Here is a 17,408-nt window from a genome sequence, read left to right on the forward strand (position 1 = left end):
TGCTGCACACATTTAAAGATATAGTTATGCAAGATGGGATATATGATTGAATATTAGCTCATGCCTTCAAGAAACCTTAAATTTTTGCTCTTGTCTCTTTTTCTTTTGTTATCTATTTCTAAAAAAAAATGTACTTTAAAGAGAGTATCATAATAATTGATATGACATTAGAACTGGGACACAGTTAGAAGACCAAGATGACAGGGATTTCAAGCACAGTTTTTGTATTACATATTGCTGTCCTCGGTGTAGTTGCTTAGTTCTCAGTTATCTGCATACAGAGTTAGTCAAGGTGAGAGTTCTACACATTAACTGCTATTTTCATAACACTAATGAAAATTCTTAGTGCCATCACCTCAGCCTTCTTGTATATACACTTGCGTGGTTTGGCCCTACCATTTTTCCTATCTTTTCTCCACCCTCTCCTCGTCGTTGTTTAATCCTTCAGTTCCACTTCTTTCCATTTAACTGGATCTAGTTGTACCCATGGTCTCACCACGATTGCTGCTTGCCATTGCTCTATCGTGTTCCTCAGTGAGAAACTCGGGTCCTACTGAGCGGCTCCGTCTGTCTCTGCAGATCCTGGCCAACGTGATCATCTTCATCTGCGGGAACCTGGCCGGAGCCTACCACAAGCACCTCATGGAGCTTGCTCTGCAGCAGACGTATCAGGACACGTGCAACTGCATCAAGTCCCGGATCAAGCTGGAATTTGAAAAGCGCCAGCAGGTAACGTGTGCTTTTAATCCCGTGTGCTCGTGAGTTTAGGCAGGGCTGAAATGATGCTACTGCTGTGAGTACTGAGTGCAGAGTTTGTTCATTCGTGAGCATCAGACAGAAACCTCAGCCGCTGACTGCTTGCGCCCAGTCCTGGGCTCTTGGCCTGAGGACTTAGCTCAAGGAACAGCGATGGAATCTCCTCCGTGCAGCTCTGGGCCAAGAAGCCTAATGGCCCAGTACCGCACACAGGCAGACAGCCGCATCAAGTGTCATCCACAGATCTGGGGAATGGGTTGGAAGCTGAACTAACAGCAAGGCCTTGCACCATTGTTTAGTGTTTGTGGCAAGAATCTACCCTGGCAGAAATCTGAGCCTCGCCGTTGCGCTGTGTTCTCCCAGCACTGGGGGCAGTAGCTGTGGCCCATGTGGGATGGGCCGGTGGGCATCACTGAGAGCAAGGTGACCAGGAGCAGATGGTTGCACTTGGTGGTGGTTACTCTAGATGATGCTTGGGATGGTGCCCGGCAAGGCAAACTTGCGAATATATTGACTGTGATGTGGCATTGCAGAGAATGTCTCATGAAAAGAGGTGGGGGCTAGCCATGTGTTATCTCAGGGCATGCAGGAGCATGGAGTGCTCTGGAGGACAGACTGATGGGAAGAGGACCGGCAGTGTATGCACTTTCTTCAGGTGACAGCAGAGAAGCCACACAAGTGGCTTTGCATTCTAGGGCTGCTGTATTTATCACCTGGTAGCTAGTCTGCAAAGGTGATGGTTGGCATGGATTTCTGAGCTCTCTGTTGCCCTTCTTTGCTAGCTTTTTTCATAATACCTGGGCTGTTAACACTGTTGGGCATATAGTAGATGCGTAATTACTACGTTAAATTGTATTGAGTTAATCCATTCTACAAAAGCTCATCATATGTGTTTTGGTGGTGAGACCAAAGTTACAGCCTTTCAGCACTGGCCCTGGGCACTGTTCGCGTAAGAACTGATAAATGGTAATCGCATCCCATTTTGTTCAAAGAGGATGTTAGTTCATTTGTTTAACAAATATTTATTGAGCGCAGAGTGTGTCGCAGGCTCTAGGAGTGTGGTTGTGAGCAGTGCTTTCTCCCTGGTACTGCTGGCAAATCTCATAGGTATTTATAAAGTTTCCTTGTCGTGTGGTGTGAGGTTTTGAACTCAGGGCCTTTGTACGGAACCACATCCCAAGCCCACTTTTCTATCTTATTTTAAGACAGGATTCCATGAGGTTGCAAGTTGCCCAGGCTGGACTGAGCAGTCGTCCTACTTCAGCATCCCAGAGTGTTGACATTGAGCCCTATGTGTCTTGCCACCAGATCCAGTGTTAAAAACCTGCATTTTGTCTATGACCAACCAGGAAAGCAATGAGATTCAATAACTGAGGTTTAATTCTTCAGTTCTATGTATGTAAAATTCTGAGTACATCAAAAGCTATAGGCAGTTATTCGCCTGAAACTTTTGTCCATTTTCTTTATACGTAGATATTCAGGAATGTTTTATATCATGGTTCTAGAAAAGCCCACAGTGTCAACAATCAGCATGGGGTCGTCACAGTTCGTGTCAGTGTACTTTATACTCCAGAGTTTAAGTGTTTCAGAAGAGTTGGCTTCCTTTCTTCAAACAGTAGAGACAGTGTCAAATTGTTCCCAAAACACAGATTTGACTTTGCTCTCAGCCACTTCCAGAACCTACTTCAGAATAGTACCCAGGCTCCCAAGCACTGGAATTCCAAGTAGACAGATTATATAACCTACCATTTACAGTAACAGCTTTGACAAAGCAGCAAGCCAGGCGACCAGGCCCTCCGACACTTCATATTTCTCTGAAAAAGCCTGGAGAAGCCAAGGTACACAGTAACCTCGTCCCAGTGAGCCAAGAAGTCTGAACAGAAATAAAAGGTGAAAAGGACAAGGAAAAAAATGGAGGATTAGTGAAAGGAAGAGTTAATGTTTAATTGCGCGATCAATCTGGCATGCCTATATGTGGTAATCTGAGCAACAGATTTGATGATGACAATATGTGATATAAGAACCATTGTTAATTTTCTATTCTTGTTTTGAAATTCTGTACTATTTCTAGCATTCTATTTGCTTTGTTTGTCTTGGTTCTTGTTATTTGTTTTTCTTTTCTTCTCTTCTTTTCTTAAACTTTTATTTATTTATTTATTTATTTATTTATTTGGTACTGGATCTTGCTATACAGCTCAGAGTTGTAGTGATCCTCCTATCAGCCTCCCCAGCACTGGGATTACAGATGTGTATTACCACAGGTGGTCTTGGTGGCCTGCTCAGCACACCTGGATTGGAGCTGGCACAGCATGCAGTACCAGAGATTAAACCCCAGGTCCTTGCCCTTGCCAGGAAGGTGCTAAGACCCCCAAGCTATCTCCCCAGCCATGTTTTCTTCCTCTTTAAAATAAAATTTAAAAAAATGTCCAAATGGCCAGACAGGTAACATTGCACCGTCGTGTAGCTTGAGGACTGTGGTTTCCAAGGTGTCAGAGACTTTCTGAGACCAGCATGTTAGAAAGCAATGGACACGTGTGTCATGGTCTTCAAAGAAGAAGCCAATGATTCTTCTTGAAATAGAGAAAAAGGCACTAAAACAATAAAGAGCCGTGTGAAAGGGCTATGCTGAAATATACTGTGACTCTTCAAATGTATTTGGTCTCAGAAGTTGAAAGTCCACCTCTAGGTCTTTATTTCTCGAGTGGAGTACTTGCCTTGTTAGGGCTTCAAAAAGTATGTTTCTAGAAGGAAAAGAGAGGGTTGTACTTCCTCAGAACAACATGCAATTACATAGTAACAATAAATCATCTTGGAGAAAATATCAAAGTGTAAGGAACAAAGTACTTCACCAATGACAACTTATGTGGCCTTCATAGAGAGCAACAGTCCCTAAGACCTAGCAGATCGATGACCAAATCAAGGTCACAGATTCCATGGACCATTTGTGGGTCCCACATGTCGCCTCCTACTTAGCCCATAGCTCTCATAACCCTGCTACTATGGCAAGCCGGAGTGTCTTCTAGGTCCTCCATTCAAGAGTATATGTGCCGAGAAGCCAGAAGACAATTTGTTTCAGTTCTTTACTTGAACAAACAAATACCATCTGATTGATCATTCCATGTTGACAGTTGCCTCAGAGACCGTGGTGATTCCCGCAAGAGGCTGAGAGGTCCCCATCTTGTGTATCTCTTTGTCTCTGCTTCACAGCTCCACCTTCTTTTGTCCTTGCTTCTTGAATAAGAAGGCAAAGGGAGGTGACCCCAGGAAGCCAGTCCTGTCCATCCCAGGAAGGGAATGTGGACACTTGATACTCGTGTGAAGCATCTAGGGACTCTCGGACACTGCCCAAATGGCACAACTTTGTATTTTCTTTTCTTAAAATCCCATTATAGTTCTTCAAGATGCAAGTTAGAAGGATTTCTAGACACTACAATCAGTGTTTGAATAAGTGGCCACTTACACTGTGAGATTTGACGGGGGAGAAGGAATGAAAAACATTGGTAGATAATTTCTCAGAGTTGCATTCTAATCCTCAAAGTGCCCTCATTTTGCAACAGTAACTATCAGGAGTTTTCTGCTGGAAGGAAAAAGGGCACACTTGGAGGACGAAGGTGTTCCCGTCGCTGAGTTTTGGCTCTAGTCTGGTGTCTCACATTCCCAAGGAAAAGCCTCACCCATTTTAGGCAGTAGGCAAGGTAACAGATGGTCCTTTATCAGACTTGAGAAACAGCAAGCGTTCCTCTGTGGAGTATGTAATAGACCCTCAGGAATTGGTGACAGCTGGATTCAAAACAAAACAAGCACCCTGTCTCCTCACTGCCAAGGAAAATGAAATTAATATTCCCTCTTTAGGAGTCAAAACCAGTTTTCTTTTTTAGGCACAGAGAACAAACATCTTCAAAGACGTTTTACATTGTCTGCCTTGATGTGGAACCATCCTGCAGGTAGAATACAGTCACTATGCACACATTGCAGTAGGTAATGTGAGATCCTTGTGCACCTGGACTCAGCATCCTCTGTGACAATTTAGTGACTCAATGAGTGCTCTTTCTGGCCCTGAATACAAAATCATTTTAATCTCTGCAACTTCAAATGAGCAAAGAGTGTCCAGGAGAGGGAAGAGACTAGGTCTATCCAATTTATCCTAATTTTAATATTAGAAATGTACAGCACAACTCATTTCTATTGCTAGGTAAAATGCTCTTGGGTTGCTCTAGATTTATGCTACCGAAACTTGGTTCTCCTTCATAGTGGGGATACCAAGCAGCTGTCTTGGTATCCCCAAGGGGCACCCTGTTGGGGTGAGTGGTCTGCAGCTGGTCTTAACTTTGCAACCTCATGCACAGCACTGAATGACAGAGTTTAGATGTCATCCTGACCTTTTGCATGTGGCCATGCTGCTGAAAGGGGGGAAGGAGGACAACCGTCTGCTGTCCCTAAAGCTCCCCAGCATAGACTCCCTTTGTCCTTGAGGCATCAGATTGAACAGAGCATTCTGCTCCCAGCTCTGGACCTTTGATGGCAAGTTGTTCCCGCCCCTTTTTCCATCCCATCTCTCCGTGCTCGGTTTACTTTTCACCAGCAGATCAGATGAGGATGCTCTGCTTATAGGACTCGTCATTTTCTCCCGTTGTCACCATCTGAGTGGACAGGAGGACTCACGGGAGAGACAGGTGAGCAGGAGGCACCTCCTCATGGAGACAAATCAATGAAAATCAATGAAATCCCTGTGCAGATCCAAAGAATTGAAGCAGACAAGTTGAATATAAATATTACTCATGCATTTTGGAAGGATAGTGTGCCCAGCAAGGGCAGCAAAGCACGGACACACGCCACTCCGCTCAGAATGTGTCATCTCGATGGCACCTGAGGCTCAACTCGGCTTCCTGCACCATTGGAGAGAACGAAGCTCTGCCTCATCCCAGGGATGCTTCGCTGCTGTATCTGATTCCTTGCCTTTTATTTAAAACATTACTTGCATAATTGTTTTCTTTGGTATCTACTCATTGCTGGAGAGAGCAAACTTCTTACTCCTAGCCATTCTGTTTACCCATTTTATCCACAGGACATGGCGAGGTAAGTGTTGGTCCCCATGTTTGTTTGTTTGTTTTTCTCAGCCATTTGTAGTGGAAGGTAAAACTGCAGAAGACAATGCTTTTTGCTTTAGAGTTGGAAAACATGAACAGTGGAGGTTTTAGACAAGCAGTCTTTGCACAATGTTGGCATTCAAGCCTGTTAGCATGAACATGGAGAATTGTTTTTAACAGTTTGCACCACATTGCATCAGATTGATTTCTAAATTCTCATGTGGCTCAGATATTAAGCCATATGGAGAAATTCCAGAGCAAAATGTTTCAAGATGTGACCACTTCGGGTGCCTTCGCAGCGAGATATGAAGATCAACTCCAGGGTGAATACGTCAATAATCTTCAAAGCAAGTCAACAAACTTTTCTAGAAGGTCTTCTCATTAGGAAGATTGAGATCATTACCTGTCCTCAGAAGTTTTGATGAAGGCTGTGCATGGAGTGTGGGCTCTGCTTCTTAAGGAGAAAGCATCATTTACAGACCCAAATTCAAAAGCGGAAGGCAGAGGACCCTTAGAAAACTCTGGAAGCCTTGATGCCTAATGAACTACATAAATGCAGGAGATTTTAGGAGCTCAGCGAACAAAGCATGAGCAACAATTTGGTAACTCTTTAAAAAGAAATATTTTGTTCCTATAGAAAGAATAAAGTAGGATTGCAGCATTTAATCACAGATTCTTTTAATGATTAAGCACATGCAGAAGTCTAGTGGCAGAAAAAAAAGTCAAATGATAAAATGAAACCCTTCAGAAGTTTGTCCCATGTAAAGAACTGGAGCAGCACTCCCAGCTAATGCCCACACCGAGGAGACGTTCACCTGTGCTGTTGGAGAGACGCTGGAAAAGATGTGTTTGGTCTAGACTATCACAAGCTATGTTTGTTAATAATACCAAGAGACCCCGATGCCCAAAACTTGTGTCCTGTGAAGAAGGCTGCTTTGGCGCTTCTGGGCACTGGAAGTGCCTGGTGTGGCAGTGAGACTCCTCTCTATATTCAGAGATATGTCACTTTGATACTTTCAGGAATGAATAATAGGCAGCGGATAATCTAATGCAAAGAATTCAAGAAAGCTCTTCATCACTTGATGCGAGTAAAATAACCCAAATAAAAGGACTCCCAGGGCCAGGGAGATGGTTCAGTAGAATAAGCACTTCCCTGGCAAGCGCAAGGGTCTGAGTTCAATCCCCTGTTCTTAAACAAATAAATAAATAAAATAAAATAAATAAAAGGAATCCCAAAATCAGCCATTCTGGTATCCATTTTTCTGAGATTCGTCACCAGCAGGGAGAAAATGTTTTTCTGCTCCAAAATGAAAGCGGTAAGTCTTCTATGATTGCCATTATATTTCTGTTCTGCAAATGTAACACAGATGCACGGTTATGACTTCTAATGGAGAAAGGGGAACATTTTGGATTCATCATAAAGGATCACCTCCAAAATGTTAGCTGTCGGACCTGAATGTTCAGCAGCACATGGCCCTGAGCACAAGCGCCTCCAAAGGCATTAGTGGCGTGCTGACTGCGTCGGGGAACCGAGTGTGTCTTCCCAGATTGACACTCACGAACTTTTCAAGTTTTGTTAATTACACGTGTATGAAAACAGTGTTATTCCTTGAGGGTTTCTTCTTCAGGCTGGGTTCTCTCAAAATCTTAGTAAATTTTATTCCAGGAATTCTCTAGATGAGCCTTTTAATATATTTCCATATTAGCAGGCATTTAATATATGTGTGAGAAAGAATGTGAGAATGCCTCCCAAACACATATAGTTTGATAAATGTGAACGTACTTAGGAATATGCGTATAAATTCAGGCATACACTTTTCAAGTTCAACAATATTTTTTATATAACTCTTCCACAGATTACAGGAATGTACAGATACAAAAGGGTGCACTTGTATGTATCAGATTCTAAATTCAAAATTTTCTTTATTTATTATGTGTTGAAGATTTTTCCAGACGTGACAGAGCAATGGCACCCGAACCAAAGACCCCTGTTCTCTTTGTGTTTAAATTCTGTGGCACGATACAGATCGTAGCTTACCAACTCCACAATTTTCATGCAAAGACATAATATTGAAATGAGACAAAACATGACAGGGAAGGTTGAGAACACTAGTCAAGCTGACTCTTCCAGGAAGGCAATGTGTGAGTGAAACATGAATTGCAGAAAGTCTTGGCCCCATGGGGACCCACTGAGATGGACTGTAAGCAAAGTGAATAGGACTGCCACAGAGCCAGGAGCCACATGGACTTGTGTGAGGGTCAGAAAGGTCAGTGTGACACCTCTTAAGCTAGAAGACTTGAGGAGAACAGCAAGCCACAGATGATATGCTGGGCCTAATGCATTCTGGGTGAGGATGTAGGATTTCATCACATATTGAGTCGAAAGGGTTTGAAGGAGGATGACAACATCAACTGATTAACAGTCTTAATCCTCTCAGCTACAAATAGATGGCAGGAGGAGGAGGTAGGAGTGTTGTAAGGTGGCCCATTGGAAGCTGCGTGTCTTGCTCTGCTTTTTATTGCAATAGCTTCACACCACAGTATGAGTATTCATTTATTAAATCATACACAGAAGAGGTATCCATAGTTCAAGATTCGGGAGGTCAAAAAGTCTGGAAGTATGATGTTGACATCCAGTGACAGCACTCATGGAGCAGAAGGCATGATTTAGTGAGACAGCCCAAGCTCCTAGCACAGGCTCTCCTTCCCTTCTTTGAATGCCACTAACACCGCCATGGGGCTCCATCCTCATGACTTCACTTAACCCTGTTTGCCTCTGAAAGGGCCCACTTCTAAATCCCATTAGCCTATGAGTCTTGGGAGTAAGTGTCCTACACATGAACTTTTGGAGAACCCTTTCACACCACAGCCCCAGGCAGTTGTATAGAGAAAGGGGCCTCCTGAATGAGAGTAGACACATGTGGGATATATTTTGAAATTTATCCATTAAGAGTTACTTTGGGATTAACAGTTGGATGAGAGAAAGACTAACTATCCAAAAACTTTCCTAGGCTTTGAGCTGGAGCAACTAGATGGTGACTCATGTGTCACATGTGAAATTCCAACTCTTTGATCACTGTATTTACTGCAAGTAAAGGTCAAAAGAGAAATCAATAGCTGAGAAGCAAACATTTCATTTTGATATGCCTTTTGGGTGCCCAAAGGGAGATGCCAAGCCGGCAGTTGTAAATAAAATCTGGAGCTAAAGATGTAAATTTGGAAGTCCCCAGCATATAGCTGGTATTTAAAGCTACTGTTCCAAATGAGGTTCCCTGGGGAAAGAACATAGTTAGAAAAAGATACCAGGGACTTAGGGCCAAACTGACAACCTAGCAGTGTTTAAGTAGAGTCAGAGGAGGAGGAACAGACCAAGGTTACTGAGAAAGATCAACTAATTTTGTACACCTTATGATGGGTATTTTTCTTTAATTTGGTTTTGAGGTCTGTCTCACAAGAGTCACTACACATTGAACTTGTCGTGATGGAATTCTGGAGGATTCTATTGTAGATGCCTCAAATGCACCTCTCATAAAATACTTCTTTATACCAACAAGGGCCTGATTGCATAAGTGTCCAATCTGTGACCACGTGTCCTCTCACAAAAAAGTGGTTTGTAATAGCAAATACTCTATGGCTTCCATCTGTCCTGTGCTTAGTTTATTTCTATCAAGATAGTCTCTAGAACTCACACTGCAAAAGAAGTTGAGAGCAGATGGGACCAGATGATACAAAGAAGGCAGCTTAACAAAAGCAAAGCTGTGTGCTCCCTGCAGAGCCCAGGCATGCGCTCTCAGAGCCAACGGACGTGCTGGGCTGTCCAGGACTCTCACACTCAAGCTGCATGTGCAGGGAAGGAGAGCAGGAGGCTCTGTGAGGCGAAGCGTTTAGTGGGCATTCTCTTAGCAGGCTTTCTGAGCAGTATTATAGTGGGGGACTTGGAAGAAGCACACTAAACTCCTTGCAGTCATGCTGTGGTGCAGAGGGGTCACAAGAGGGGACCGTCTATCTACAGTCCCTCCATGGTGTAGACTTCAGTGATGTGAGTCAATCAGGTCCTGTCTAGATTTCCCATTGAGAGGCAGGAGAGAGAGTCACCAATCAATAGTCATATCAGGGGCCGGGGAGATGGCTCAGTGGATCAAGCGTTTCCCTGGCAAGCGCAAGGGCCTGAGTTCAATCCCCAGTTCTGCCAAAAAAAAAAAAAAAAAAAAAGTCATCTCAAGCATATGTCTGGATTAACTACTTTGAACAAGTGGGAGAAGAAGATGTACACCACCAAGGGTGACCAAGTCCTGCTTATATTATGAGAAGTGCAGATTGGCTCAGTGGAATAAGCACCTACTTAGGCAAGTGCAGGGATCAGGGTTCAATCCTTCATACCACATGCTACACCAGCCTCACACCCAGACGCCCTGAGCTAGGACCAAGTCCGGGTGTGGTGGCGCACACTTGTAATCCCAGCACTCAGAGGCTTGAAAATAGGAGAGTCACTACAAGTCTCAGCTGTGAAGTGAGACCCTGCACAAAACACAATAAATAAATAAATATGAATGGGCCAGCAATATAGCTTAGTAGCACAGAGCCTGCCTAGCGAGGTCCACAGTTCAATTCTCAGTACCAAAAAACAACAATAACAAATTCAAATAAAATGAATGTCAAACTATATGAGTCAGCTTTCCTGTCACTGAAACAGTGCCTGATGCCTGCCATGTAAAATAGAAAGTTCCATGGGGACTGGGGAAAAAGCTCAGTAGAATAAGCACTTGCCTGGCAAGTGCAAGGTCCTGAGCTCAATCCCCAGTACCCCCCCCCAAAAAAAAAGACTCCACATTGAAATAAACAAACAAAAAGGAGAGGGATATAAATGAATGACCATTTTATAGTGAAAAAATATATATGTATATACAAAATAGTTAGGATAGATATACAACTACTTTCTCTTAGTTCAATGAGAAAATTTGCACTAATAGTGTTTAGACAAGATATCATATCTGCATCTTGTACTATGAATAACTACTATGACAACAATATACAATGTACTAATTATTGTCACTCTCCTACTAACCTGTTTTGAAACTGTCTCAATGTTATTTCTTTCTCACTCAGATTAGTATTAAAAAAATAAAGTAGAGAGGTCCTACCAAGGTAGCACACATCTGTAATCTCAGTGCTAGAGAGGCTGAGGCAGGAGGATCACTGTGAGTCTGAACTGCATAGTGAGACACTGTATAAAAAATAAATAAAATAAATAATGAAAATGAAAGAGAAAGTTTTCAGTAGTTCATGGTTTCAGAGGATGTGACCTATAGTTGGCTGGCTCCGTGGCAAAAGGGTATGACAGAGAAAAAAAAAAAATTGCTTAGCTCATGGTAGTCAGGAAGTAGAACAAAAGGACAGCTCCAGATAGGAAGGAGCCAGGAAGTAGATATGGATCCCAAAATTGTACCTCCCTGGCCAGCTCCGACACACTCAAAAATGTTTTAGGCAGCTCCCAGACCAACAGATTTACAGTGAACTTTGTCACACAACACGGTATAAAATTATAAGAGCTCACTGTGGTGAAAAAAAATACTCACAGAGTATGGTTAAGTAGAAGTGAAGAGAACAAGTTTCCCAGTGGGAAGAGCTTAACTTAGTCAAATCCTGACGAGTCGATGATGTGAGAAGACTATGAAGAAGAGGCCACTGGTCGTAACAGAATGCTGGTCACTGTGGGCCAGGATAGCGTCTTCACAATGGCAAAGAAGTGTGTGAAGGAGAGCGCCATTGAGGAGAAAGTGGGAAGAAAGAAAAGGGGTCAGTGAGTAGCAGCACCACCTATCGTTTTATGGGCTCGAGGATTTAAACTGCATTCTTTAGACTGTGGGGACCGAACAGTGTCTTCTGTGACGAGATAGTAGGAGGTCCACAGTGGGTGTTATAAAGGGAACAGTCCTGCTCACATATGTAGCCACAAAGAGAAGCCAGAAATGCAGAACGGGAAGTCAGCACTCGGTTGCACAATGCGGAAACTCCAGCAATCCCTTTAATTCAGACTCTCTGACAATCCCTTTAACGTTGCCTACTGATTGTGTTTACTCTTTTGCCTTACTCCTTTTCCTCATACGTCTTTCTTGTATCCTGAGGACTTATTCTGAAGAAGGGGTAAGCAGAGTGATCATTGGCTTTTCTGCAAAGGATTCCTACTTCCTGTGTTATTAATTAGTCATAGGTGCAGCCCATCCACTAGGCTAGCTCTTAGTCTGATGACAGCTACTAGAAAGACTGCTAAGCCAGATAGAAAGGAGAGGAAACACTTATTAGAAGGGAGGCAAAAGAGAACATGGAAGCCATGAAAAGGAACAAATTTCTGGCAAGAACATAGGGAAAATAATGAAAATCACTTCAGACAAAATACTTAGACCTTCACTAGGTTAGAACAAGTTTTAAAAACACAGTGATTTAGATCCACAATGAAGTTATACCACAAAATTAAACGTTGAAAGAAAACAAATGTGTCCTTCTTAAAAACTCAGCACATACCAATGCATGCGTCATTCTGCGATCTCAGGAGGATGACCGTTCCGAGCTTAGCAGTTTCAAGGTTCAGCAGTTTAGCTGAAAGCGTGCTCCTCATTTTGAGAATGGAAGGACCAAAGCCAGTAATTTCTGCTAAAGATAAATGGCAATCAGCGCTAGTGGAACTCCTGCAGTTTGAAAGAGGAAACTGAATTACCACACACGGCTCTTGCCTGAGCCTGAGTCGTGACTCCCTCACTGCCATCCCATGGGCCCTTTGAAAGCCGCAGGTGGGAAGGGCCCAGGCAGTGATATTTGGTTGGAATGGGATTTTGGTTTTTCCTCTTTTTCATGGTTCTCTTTAGGCACCTTTTCCATGGCAGGTTCCTTGAAGATTTATGACTTAGCCAAGTATATAGTGTGAGATAAGGACACGGCTGTCTTGTCATTGACTGCACATGAGTTCAACCCAGTCAGTTGGAATGAATGCGAAGCGCAGCCAGCCACACAGAAGTCTCTGTGCTGTAGCAAAGGACCACTCTGGAAAACTTAGTAGCATGGATTCTGTCATTCTGGGACAGGAACCAGGCGGAGGAAGAAAAATTCCTTCCAAGAAAGCAAAGCTCACATCCACATGGGGCATAGTTCAGGATGATGATGCCATGAAGGCATACCAGCCAAGGCTCCACCCTGCCAAGGGCTCCGACTGCCCGTGAGTCATCTGTGGACAGGACCTGTTGAAGCCACCTTAGACTTTGGTGCCAGCGAAGTGGTTCAGGGCCCATGTACCTAGATCTCCTAGCAGGCCTGCTTATCTTCCATTCCTATCCTTCTTCTTTAATGTGGGAAGTGTGGTTGGCAAAGGCTATGAGTTCATTGTTTTTTATTTCTATTCTTATTCTCAATGGTTCTACAGTCCTGTCACCCAAAGCTCATGACTTCTCGCAATGTTCTGACCCCTGAGCATCCCTGCATCCCCTGGAGGAACCACTCTTGCCTCTCCGTCCCTCTCTGCCAAGTCAGACGTACACCAAGTAAAACCTTTGACTGATCTGGGCTTCATGACTGCTTTGAACAAAGCCAGACATCATCAGACACATCTTCTCCTTATGAGGCTCATTTATAGCATCTCTCACAAAACTGATGCTCAGACTTGCTAAAACTTCAGACATGAAAAAAAGATAAACAGCAAAAATTTCCAGTTCTCCGAGCCCCATGTTCCTCTCTGTAATGACTTCCAGTGTTATACGGGGCTGACATATTTCTATAAACTTGAGTTATTTTAGCTTCATTGTCACGAAAGCCATCAGTCTCCTTCCAGGAGGTAGAGAAGATACAGAATTTTTGAAGTATGTTATGAAAGATGCAGTTTTATGTCAGAGGTGAGATGCAAGCTTAAAATCATCCCCATTTGTTCTCTTGATCCAGATCTGCTGAAAAGCATGCATTTAAGCTCAGCTTTTTTAAAACCCTTGGCTCATGGATACAATCACGACAGGGAGATGAATCTTTAAAGCAGCATTGGATTTTGACATTGATGAGTACAATACTTAGCATAATCACTATTTCACATCTTTGCTGGTGAATTTTATTAACAAGCTGAATGGAAAACTTTAGGACATTTTCTAGGAGTGGGTGTCGCAAAGGGTGGATTAGTGAACAGAAGAAAATGTCAATAACAGATTTTAAACATTTTAAGAAGAAACTTCGATCTTAGAGCATCAAAACATAGGACCTGGGACATAACTATTCACAGTGGGCAGGCCTCTTGGAATATTATTAGTGGCCTTTCAAATACCTTGTTGAAAAACAGAGACAGAATCTTTCATTAGAGAGTTGTGTACTTTGTCAGCTGACCTAAGTGAACATAAAGTGTGACAAATTCCATATGAGAGAAAATTGACAGATTTCTTTGAATCACTGAGGAAAAATACAAAAGAAATAAACCTTTTACATGTCTCCGTGAAAAATGTTCCTTTCATTTCTCATGTAAATGAGCTTTATGGCTCCTGTCTTTTGTCTTTTGTGACATGATTGGATTGGATTGGATTGGCAAATGAACATTGTAAAAAGAAGGCTAAGGGTCAGGGAGATAGCTCAGTAGACTAAGGGCCTTCTTAGACAAGAACAGGGACCGGGGTTCGAACCCCAGCACCACATGCCATGTCGGCCCTGACCCCAGGCATACTGAGCCAGCCACTGAGTCTGGACATGGTGGCGCACACCTGCAGTCCTGGCTCTGGGAAGGCTGAAACCAGGAGGCTCACTAAGAGTCTGAGCTGCATACTGAAACCCTGTGCTGCCAAAAACATAAATAGAAGAAAAGAAGAAGGGCTAGCCTGAGGAAATCAAGAATATTATTATACAGAAAACTGAAATTTACCAATTTCGTGGTACTTCTGTAACATGAGAAAGGTGCTTTTTTTTCTTTCTTGGTGTCTTTCTTTACCCATGAAGTGGAGAGCTATGGGCTACTGTGTCTTTCTAATATGTATTGGGAAATAACATACCAGCTGAGAATTGATTGGGAAACTGTAATTTTCTAATGCTACAAAGAAAGTCCTATGCTTGTTTAGGGCTCAGGCTTCTTCACTGGGGAACCTATGAGTCGAGGGTTGAAGATCTGGTGCTACCCTGTCTGTCCGTTCATGTCCCACCAAGGAAGGAGACTCCAAGTGTGAGGCCCATTTCCGATGACCTGGAGTTACCTCGCCTCTCCGGGAGGGCACAGAGTGGGAGTGTCGTGGAGCCAGAACACCACACGCCTTCTGAGACAGTATACTGGAGTGAGGATAAAGGGCTTGGGGATTGGATGGGACCACACTCCCCAGTACATCTGCTGCAGGAGGCTCAGATGCTGTGAACCTCCAGCTAATCTCTGTTTCATTGTGCTGTAACATACATGACCATAGTGTTAGATAGGAATTGTTTTGTTTTTCCTTCTTGGTGTGTTATCTTTTTGTGTTCCATGACATTAAGAAGTCTCATTATCATATTTTATATCTTCTCAACATTTTAGGTCATATTGAACTATTTTTTTATATTCCTGAGTTTGTTTCTGTGGCCACATCACTGTGAGTTCACAGTTCTACTTGCTCTTTGCAGTGTCCCTATAGTTTCCAAAATTATCATTATCATTCATGTGTGTGCATGTGCATGTGCATGTGTGTGTGCATGTGTGGATGGGCGTTTAACTTTCTTTGATTTCTCGCATGTTTGCTTTTCTGCATTGAATGTGGGGATTTCTCTTTATTTTACAGGTTTCAAAAATAGTACTCTTTTAGCCTTCCAATCTAGAAATGTTCAGTTTTCCTATGGAAATACATCATTAAATCAATCAACAAGCTTTCAGGGGTTTTTCCCATGAAGTTCTCACAAATGTTTAATAGCTTTCTACTAAAACATCATATACTTGTGTGCTCTAAAGAAGAGAGTATCATATTTGTAACATGACTTTGGTTGGTTATAATAGTACAGAGCTCTGGTTAGGATGTATATTTCTCTTGTATCCAAACACTCAACAGACTGGTCACTTTAGCAGGGCTTTTGGCCTGAACTCACACAGAGGTGCTCCTTGACTTCTAAGAGGGTTATGTCTCAACAAATCCATCAAAGGTTGAAATTGAAGTTGGAAATGCATTTAATCTGCTTATCCTGCTGGGCAAAGTCATTGAACATGAAGTTTGTATTATAATGGGATATTCTGCATCTCCTCTAATTTATTTAATATCGCACTGACAGGCAAAAGGGCTCTATAGGTGTGCCTTGCTACCTCCGTGAAGTGAGAATATCCTAAGGGAAACACTGAATTGAGACTGACATTAAACATTTGCAAACTACACTGTTTGCTTTTTTACATTTAATTTTCATATTGTTTGGCATCAAAAGCTTTGCATTAAGTGCAAGAGATCTGGGCAGCTTTGCCAAGCACGTCCTTACGGGAAGGGCCCAGCAGGTCTCTGTATACGCTCAAACATACAGTCCTTTCTAAACTACACTGATTTTTCTAGTTTCTTTAAGTGTTTCTCTTTTAAGTCATGAAGTTTTGATTTTGTGTGCAAATCTAAGCTTGCCTTGCTTTTTTCTTTGAGAAATCAATTTCATCCTTTTGTATTTTTTGTGAGCCATGTACCTTTTCTAGAGCTTCTCATCCAATTTTTTATTGTTAAGTATTGTTTCCTAATATTTGATAATCTCAATCTATTTTGTATTTCATGTTCCTTTCAAGCATGATTTGTAAGCCTGGATATTATGTTTAGCAAAGCTTGTGAGAAATTTTATAATATCATCACCAACATTTTAACATAATTATTATTTAATTATCATTTATGTAACTGGCCTCCATAGTGCATGTCTCTCCTCTATTTTGCTGACAAACTTTTCAGTTTCTTTTACACTCAAATCAAAACACAAACAGGAAAAATTATCTTTTCTAAGGTATCCGAAAGTGGCTCTGTTCTTATTCTCTTTCACTTGATGTTCAACATGCTGAAAACCCCTCATGATTTCTCATGATTGTGGAATCTCCTTCCGTTTCTCACCTTCACTGTGTCACTGTCCTCCAGACCCAGGGTTCTGCTGGAAGCACTGGCTTTCCAGGCATCTGCTATCTTGAGGCTGTATGTCTGAGTGTTTCCCTATACTGCCTACTAGCTTGTCTACTGGCAGCAAATACTCCAGGAGAGTTGCGCAGCACCACCTCAGTCCCCTGACTTCAGTCCTCCGTGTATTCCTGCAGGAGATGTGCTTTCTACCCCGCTTACCCCGACTACCAACAATAGCACCACTTCAGAGGATAGGAACATCCTTTCTCCACATTTGCAAGAGTGAGCTTTTGCTCATAACACATTTCCACTCATCCTGTCTGGATATTGGCTTCCATTTCAGCAATAATTCTCCTGTCCTTTGGGGGCTGTTGTTTTGTTGGTTTTTGATCCACTTTTTCATCAACCCCATGGACCCAGAATATCCACATACCGTCTTTACCCAAACTGTACTCTTCTGACACTTTCTCCATTTTAATTTGTGGCTCCTGTGCCCTACTACCCCAACTCCAAACCTTTCTTT

General features: G+C 42.6%; 1 protein-coding gene across 1 annotated transcript in view; it reads left to right on the forward strand.

Moving 5' to 3' along the window:
• The first annotated feature begins 567 nt into the window (after positions 1–567).
• LOC101580939 (adenylate cyclase type 2) overlaps positions 568–17,408 on the forward strand; it is a 200,226-nt gene continuing 183,385 nt past the window's right edge. Inside the window, exon 1 of the mRNA XM_023706620.1 lies at positions 568–729. Coding sequence (XP_023562388.1) covers positions 643–729 — 87 coding nt within the window. The 5' untranslated portion in view covers positions 568–642. The remainder of the gene's footprint in view (positions 730–17,408) is intronic.

Source organism: Octodon degus, unplaced genomic scaffold (assembly GCF_000260255.1).
Source record: "Octodon degus isolate 3935 unplaced genomic scaffold, OctDeg1.0 scaffold00008, whole genome shotgun sequence".
Taxonomy (NCBI): domain Eukaryota; kingdom Metazoa; phylum Chordata; class Mammalia; order Rodentia; family Octodontidae; genus Octodon; species Octodon degus.